At 45.8% G+C, this 8,574-nt stretch overlaps 1 protein-coding gene across 1 annotated transcript; it reads right to left on the bottom strand.

Annotated features, from left to right (window-relative positions):
- Positions 1-7,719: 7,719 nt before the first annotated feature.
- LOC147979050 (uncharacterized) lies at positions 7,720-8,283 on the bottom strand. The gene has a single exon (XM_087516701.1). It carries the CDS (start codon positions 8,281-8,283, stop codon positions 7,720-7,722), a length of 564 nt encoding a protein of 187 aa, XP_087372827.1.
- Positions 8,284-8,574: the final 291 nt, after the last annotated feature.

Genomic DNA, 8,574 nt, shown 5'->3' with positions numbered 1-8,574 from the left:
TTGAACCTCACCGTATAACCTATGGTCTCTATGGTGTGAATTTGCCAGTACATTCAATGTACTGACCCGTTTCGGGCTGCAACGTCTCATGTTGCAGGTTTCTTACGACGAGTAAGTGATACGTTAGGGTTACGATTCTACACTCAACTTTGCTGTTGGTGTTGATGGGAATCCACAACCTTGTTACTTCCGCTATTTTGGATTGAGGTAAATAGTATTTACGTTACTTTTACATGTGATTTACCTTTGTTATAAATCCTCGAGTACTGTGTGTGTCAGCATACCGATCCAGGGATGACACTTAAGCACAGAGACTTGATCCATTCGGGTCGGGTCGCTACACAAAGATGGTTATGTTTCCTAACAATAGACAAAGAGTTGTCATTTGATTAATGGAATCACATCATTAGGTGTGATTGACTTGACCCATTCCGTTAGCTTAGCACTTGATCGTTTAGTTTGTTGCTATTGCTTTCTTCATGACTTATACATGTTCCTGTAACTATGAGATTATGCAACTCCCGTTTACCGGAGGAAAACTTTGTGTGCTACCAAATGTCACAACGTAACTGGGTGATTATAAAGGTGCTCTATAGGTGTCTCCAAAGGTACTTGTTGGGTTGGCATATTTCAAGATTAGGATTTGTCACTCCAATTGTCGAAGAGGTATCTCTGGGCCCACTCGGTAATACACATCACTCAAGCCTTGCAAGCATTGTAACTAATGAGTTAGTTATGGGATGATGTATTACGGAACGAGTAAAGAGACTTGATGGTAACGAGATTGAACTAGGTATTGAGATACCGACGATCGAATCTCGGGCAAGTAACATACCGATGACAAAGGGAACAACGTATATTGTTATGCGGTTTGACCGATAAAGATCTTCGTAGAATATGTAGGAGCCAATATGAGCATCCAGGTTCCTCTATTGGTTATTGACTGGAGACATGTCTCGGTCATGTCTACATAGTTCTCGAACCCGTAGGGTCCGCACGCTTAAAGTTCGATGACGGTTATATTATGAGTTTATGTGTTTTGATGTACTGAAGGTAGTTCGGAGTCCCGGATGTGATCACGGACATGAGGAGGAGTCTCGAAATGGTCGAGACATGAAGATTGATATATTGGACGACTATATTCGGACACCGGAATGGTTCCAGGGGTTATCGGATATATACCGGAGTACCGGGGGGTTACCGGAAACCCCCCCGGGGGTTATTGAGCCTCATGGGCCCAAAGTGGTGGAAGAGGAGAGGCAGCAGGAGGTCGCACGCGGCCCCCCTTGCCCCAATCTGAATTGGGAAAGGGAAGGTGGCGGCGGGCCCCCTTCTCCTTCCTTCTCTCCACCTCCTCCTTTCCCCCTTCTCCTGGTTGGAATTGGAAAGGGGGGCAAAACCTACTTGGAGTAGGATTGCCCCCCCTTGGGCGCGCCTCCTCCTCTTGGCCGGCCCATCCTCCTCCCTCCTTTATATACGGAGGAGGGGGCACCCCATAGACACAACAATTGATCTCTTAGATCTTTTTGCCGTGTGCGGTGCCCCCCTCCACCATAATCCACCTCAGTCATATCGTAGCAGTGCTTGGGTGAAGCCCTGCGTCGGTAGAACATCATCATCGTCACCACGCCATCGTGCTGATGGAACTCTCCCTCAAAGCTCGGCTGGATCGGAGTTCGAGGGACATCATCGAGTTGAACGTGTGCAGAACTCGGAGGTGCCGTGCTTCGGTGCTTGATTGGTCGGATTGTGAAGACGTACGATTACATCAACCGTGTTGTGCTAATGCTTCCGCTTTCGGTCTACAAGGGTACGTGGACACACTCTCCCCTCTCGTTGCTATGCATCACCATGATCTTGCGTGTGCGTAGGATTTTTTTTGAAATTACTACGTTCCCCAACAGTGGCATTCGAGCCATGTTTATGCGTAGATGTTATATGCATGAGTAGAACACAAGTGAGTTGTGGGCGATACAAGTCATACTGCTTACCAACATGTCATACTTTGGTTCGGCGGTATTGTTGGATGAAGCGGCCCGGACCGACATTACGCGTACGCTTACACGAGACTGGTTCTACCGACGTGCTTTGCACACAGGTGGCTGGCGGGTGTCAGTTTTTCCAACTTTAGTTGAACCGAGTGTGGCTACGCCCGGTCCTTGAGAAGGTTAAAACATCACCAACTTGACGAACTATCGTTGTGGTTTTGGTGCGTAGGTAAGAACGGTTCTTGCTCAGCCCGTAGCAAACACGTAAAACTTGCAACAACAAAGTAGAGGACGTCTAACTTGTTTTTGCAGGGCATGTTGTGATGTGATATGGTCAAGGCATGATTCTATATTTTATTGTATGAGATTATCATGTTTTGTAACCAAGTTATCGGCAACTGGCAGGAGCCATATGGTTGTCGCTTTATTGTATGCAATGCAATCGCCCTGTAATGCTTTACTTTATCACTAAGTGGTAGCGATAGTCATAGAAGCATAAGTTGGCGAGACGACAATGATGCTACGATGGAGATCAAAGTGTCGCACCGGTGACAATGATGATCATGCCGGTGCTTCGGAGATGAAGATCGCAAGCACAAGGTGATGGCCATATCATATCACTTATATTGATTGCATGTGATGTTTATCTTTTATGCATCTTATCTTGCTTTGATTGACGGTAGCATTATAAGATGATCTCTCACTAAATTATCAAGGTATAAGTGTTCTCTCTGAGTATGCCCCGTTGCGAAAGTTCTTCGTGTTGATACACCACGTGATGATCGGGTGTGATAGGCTCTATGTTCAAATAGAACGGGTGCAAAACAGTTGCACACGCAGAATACTCAGGTTAAACTTGACGAGCCTAGCATATGCAGATATGGCCTCGGAACACTGAGACTGAAAGGTCGAGCATGAATCATATAGTAGATATGATCAACATAGTGATGTTCACCATTGAAACTACTCCATCTCACGTGATGATCGGACATGGTTTGGTTGATTTGGATCACGTGATCACTTAGAGGATTAGAGAGATGTCTATCTAAGTGGGAGTTCTTAAGTAATATGATTAATTGAACTTAAATTTATCATGAACTTAGTACCTAATTGTTTTTTGCTTGTTTATGTTGATTGTAGATAGATGGCTCGTGCTGTTGTTCCGTTGAATTTTAATGCGTTCCTTGAGAAAGCAAAGTTGAAAGATGATGGTAGCAATTACACGGACTGGGTCCGTAACTTGAGGATTATCCTCATTGCTGCACAGAAGAATTACGTCCTGTAAGTACCGCTGGGTGCCAGGCCTGCTGCAGATGCTGCTGACAATGTTAAGAATGTTTGGCAGAGTAAAGCTGATGACTACTCGATAGTTCAGTGTGCCATGCTTTACGGCTTAGAACCAGGACTTCAACGACGTTTTGAACGTCATGGAGCATATGAGATGTTCCAGGAGTTGAAGTTAATATTTCAAGCAAATGCCCGGATTGAGAGATAAGACGTCTCCAATAAGTTCTATAGCTGTAAGATGGAGGAGAATAGTTTTGTCAGTGAACATATACTCAAAATTTCTGGGTATCATAATCACTTGACTCAACTAGGAGTTAATCTTCCTGTTGATAGTGTCATTGACAGAGTTCTTCAATCACTGCCACCAAGCTACAAAAGCTTCATGATGAACTATAATATGCAAGGGATGGATAAGACAATTCCCGAGCTCTTCGCAATGCTAAAGGCTGCGGAGGTAGAAATCAAAAAGGAGCATCAAGTGTTGATGGTCAACAAGACCACTAGTTTCAAGAAAAAGGGTAAAGGGAAGAAGGGGAACTTCAAGAAGAACGGCAAACAAGTTGCTGCTCAAGAGAAGAAACCCAAGTCTGGTCCTAAGCCTGAAACTGAGTGCTTCTACTACAAACAGACTGGTCACTGGAAGCGGAACTGCCCCAAGTATTAGGAGGATAAGAAGGATGGCAAGGTGAACAAAGGTATATGTGATATACATGTTATTGATGTGTATCTTACTAATGCTCACAATAGCACCTGGGTATTTGATACTGGTTCTATTGCTAATATTTGCAACTCATAACAGTGACTACGGATTAAGCGAAGATTGGCTAAGGACGAGGTGACGATGCGCGTGGGAAATGGTTCCAAAGTCGATGTGATCGCAGTCAGCACGCTACCTCTACATCTACCTTCGGGATTAGTTTTAGACCCGAATAATTGTTATTTGGTGCCAGTGTTGAGCATGAACATTATATCTGGATCTTGTTTGATGCGAGACGGTTATTCATTTAAATCAGAGAATAATGGTTGTTCTATTTATATGAGTAATATCTGTTATGGTCATGCACCCTTGAAGAGTGGTCTATTCTTATTGAATCTCGATAGTATTGATACACATATTCATAATATTGAAGCCAAAAGATGCAGAGTTGATAATGATAGTGCAACTTATTTGTGGCACTGCCATTTAGGTCATATTGGTGTAAAGCGCATGAAGAAACTCCATACTGATGGACTTTTGGAATCACTTGATTATGAATCACTTGGTACTTGCGAACCATGCCTCATGGGCAAGATGACTAAAACGCCGGTATCTGGAACTATGGAGCGAGCAACAAATTTGTTGGAAATCATACATACAGATGTATGTGGTCCGATGAATGTTGAGGCTCGCGATGGGTATCGTTATTTTCTCACCTTCACAGATGATTTAAGCAGATATGGGTATATCTACTTAATGAAACATAAGTCTGAAACATTTGAAAAGTTCAAATAATTTCAGAGTGAAGTTGAAAATCATCGTAACAAAAAAATAAAGTTTCTACGATCTGATCGTGGAGGAGAATATTTGAGTTACGAGTTTGGTCTTCATTTGAAACAATGCGGAATAGTTTCACAACTCATGCCACCCGGAACACCACAACGTAATGGTGTGTCCGAATGTCGTAATCGTACTTTACTAGATATGGTGCGATCTATGATGTCTCTTACTGATTTACCACTATCATTTTGGGGTTATGCTTTAGAGACGGCTGCATTCACGTTAAATAGGGCACCATCGAAATCCGTTGAGATGACGCCTTATGAACTATGGTTTGGCAAGAAACCAAAGTTATCGTTTCTTAAAGTTTGGGGCTGCGATGCTTTTATCAAAAAACTTCAACCTGATAAGCTTGAACCCAAATCGGAGAAATGTGTCTTCATAGGTATAACGCCCTCGATGTGGCTATATCTCCCACGTGTCGAAGCACGACTTAGAGGCATAACCACATTGAAAGCAATGTCTCAAGTGAGGTAATCTTCACACAACCCATGTAATACATAAGGGAAAGAGATACATAGTTGGCTTACAATCGCCACTTCACACAATTACATGAATAAAGCATTACAACATCCAAAAACAATCAAGGTCCGACTACGGAACCAAAATAAAAGAAGAACCCCAAATGCGACAAGGTCCCCGATCGACCCCAACTGGGCTCCACTACCGATCAACTAGAACGAAACAACACAAAGGACAAGATCTTCATCGAGCTCCTCCTTGAGCTTGGTTGCGTCATCTACACGGACTCATCGGCACCTGCAAGCTAGTTTTTGAAGTAATCTGTGAGCCACGGGGACTCAGAAATCTCGCACCCTCACGATCAAGACTATTTAAGCTTATGGGTAAGATAAAGGTATGAGGTGGAGCTGCAGCAAGCGACTAGCATAAATAGTGGCTAACCTGTTCGCAAAAGAGAGCGAGAAGAGAAGGCGAAGTCGAACGAGAAACTATAGAACAACCTACGGCAAACATTACTCCAACACCGTGTTCACTTCCCGGACTCCGCCGAGAAGAGACCATCACGGTTACACACGCAATTGATTCATTTTAATTAAGTTAAGGTTCAAGTTATCTACAACCGGACATTAACAAATTCCCATATGCCCATAACCGCGGGCACGGCTTTCGAAAGTTCAAATCCCTGTAGGGGTGTCCCAACTTAGCCCATGACAAGCTCTCACGGTCAACGAAGGATATACCTTCTCCCGAGACATTCCGATCAAACTCGGTGTCCCGGTTCTACAAGACAACTTCGACAAGTTAAAACAATTCCAGCAAGACCGCCCGAATGTGCGGACAAATCCCGATAGGAGCTGCACATATCTCGTTCTCAGGGCACACTCAGATGAGCAATCCGTACAACTAAAACCAAACCTCGAGTTTCCCCGAGGGGGCGCTGCACAGGGCTCTAGTTTGGACCAGCACTCAGAGGAGCACTGGCCCGGGGGGGTTTAAATAAGATGACCCTTGGGCTCCGGAAACCCAAAGGAAAAAGAGGCTCGGTGGCAAATGGTAAAACCAAGGTTGGGCATTGCTGGAAGAGTTTTATTCAAGGCGATTTGTCAAGGGGTTCCCATTATTACCCAACCACGTAAGGAACGCAAAATCCGGGAACATAACACCGATATGACGGAAACTAGGGCGGCAAGAGTGGAACAAAACACTAGGCAAAAGGCCGAGCCTTCCACCCTTTACCAAGTATATAGATGCATTAAGATAACAAGATAATATAGTGATATCCCAACAAGAAAATAAAGTTCCAACAAGGAACTATCTCCAATCTTCACCTGCAACTAGCAATGCTATAAGAGGGGCTGAGCAAAGCGGTAACATAGCCAATCAACGGTTTGCTAGGACAAGGTGGGTTAGAGGCTTTGTTCAACAATATGGGAGGCATGATAGGCAAGTGGTAGGTATCGCAACATAGGCATTGCAAAAGAGTGAGCATCTAGCAAGCAAAGATAGAAGTGATTTCGAGGGTATGATCATCTTGCTTGAGATCCCGCATGGAAGAAGAACGAGTCCATGAAGAAGGCAAACAGACGTAGTCGAACGGGTCCTCACAAACGCGACGTTCTCGGAACCAACCCGAAGAAGCAACACCGGAAAGAAGCAAACAACATAGTAAACAACAAACACATCAACATGGCATGATGCACAATCGAGTATGATGCATGTCCGGTTTAAATATGCATGGCATGGCAAAGTGCACAAACAATCCTACAAATTAAGTGGAGCTCAATATGCAACTTCGTTGCATATTGACAAAACACCACATTCAAGTTATTTAGTTCAATCTCGTTTATGTACCCAACAATATTAAATTTTGTTAAAGCATGTCAAGAGGTGAAGCATAATGCAACTATCTATCTAGGCAAGTTTAAATGAGGCCGGAAGCAACGAACAACAATTCCGGTAAATCCCCATATGCATATATTAGGTTTGGTACTGTTCTGCCCTAAACCAAATTTTATAGTTGTTAAACATGCAAAGTTATGCCACCATGTTAAACTAGGCATTTTTCTACCCCATTTACATATAAAGTTTATTAAATTCCGAGCTACGGTTATTTAGTTATGAAATAAATCATTTTAGCAAGTTATTTAAGCAAATTTAAACAAACAGCATTTTAAACATTTTAAACATAGATGAAAGTTGCAAATTATTAATCTACACAAAATTCTAAGCAAGTTTCATATATAACTTATTTTAATCCGATGCACGGTTTGTGAGATATTAAATGCATGAACTCTAGGGACTATTCTACAAATCTGGCAAAATCTGGGAAAAAGCCAAAATGCAGATCTGGCAAAAAACAAGGCACGGGCCGAAACTGTTGGGCGCTGGGGCGTTCACCATGGGCCTGGCCCGGTTTAGACGGAGAGGGAGGCCTGCAGGGGAAAACTAGCAGCGGGCCGGTGGCTGGGCCTTGAGGTGCTGCAAGAGGAGGCCCGCGCACGTTGTGGCTGCGGTCAACGCGGGACGAGCGGGCGAGCGCGAAGTCCAGAGCGGCGGCACTGACTGCGTTCGCTCCTCTCCTGCTCGATGCAGGAAGCAGGGGAGGCCGGCGATGCAGATGACGTGCAATGGCGGCGGCGCGATGCAGAGGCAGGAGATCAGCGGGCGGCGGAGAAGGTCAGGAACAGCAGCATGGAGCGGATCTGGACGGCGGGCTCCGGCTGCTCGAACCGAGAGCACGGCGGCACGGCAACAGCGTCCAGTGAGGCGTGTGAAGGCCAAGAACGGCGAGGCGGCTTGAGCTCGGCGGCTAGGCTCGTTCCTACTGGTCGACAGAGTGAGGCTTGGCACGGGAGGAGTCCGGCGAGGCGTCCGTCCGGGCGAGAAGACAAGCGCGGGGTTCAAGTAGGCGACGCAGAGGACGGCGTCGAGGTCGTTCCCGGAGATGCAGCACGGCAGCTTGAGCGCTGGGCCTCGTGCTCGAAGGGAGGAAGCAGGGGCGCGGGACATGGCGCGATGCAGGAAGATGGAGGTCATCGGCGGCGCTTGGCGACGGGGACAGCTGGAGGCAGATGAGGGGGTGGAGGCCGGCGGAAGGGATCAGCACGAGGAGCCCGTTTCCAGCGGCAATCCCCTGCTTGGCAGTACCTGTCCATGGCGGGGAGAGACACGGACGTGAGAGAGCGGGATCAAGAGTGGAAAACAGAGGAGGCAGGGAAGGAGGGCAGCGTTGGGGACCTACTGGTCATCGGGGCTTGGCGCGCCGACGAGGGAGGAGGTCGGAGGTTGCGATCTGGTGGG

The sequence above is a fragment of the Triticum urartu genome, chromosome 3A (genome assembly GCF_056163025.1).
Source record: "Triticum urartu cultivar PI428250 chromosome 3A, HENAU_Tu73, whole genome shotgun sequence".
NCBI classification, from domain to species: domain Eukaryota; kingdom Viridiplantae; phylum Streptophyta; class Magnoliopsida; order Poales; family Poaceae; genus Triticum; species Triticum urartu.
Note: the sequence above shows the minus strand (reverse complement) of the source record. Positions and strands in the feature narration are given on the sequence as shown.

Excerpts from the sequence above, each read along its gene's own strand:
- LOC147979050 (XM_087516701.1), bottom strand. The coding sequence starts at position 8,283 with ATGTCCCGCGCCCCTGCTTCCTCCCTTCGAGCACGAGGCCCAGCGCTC.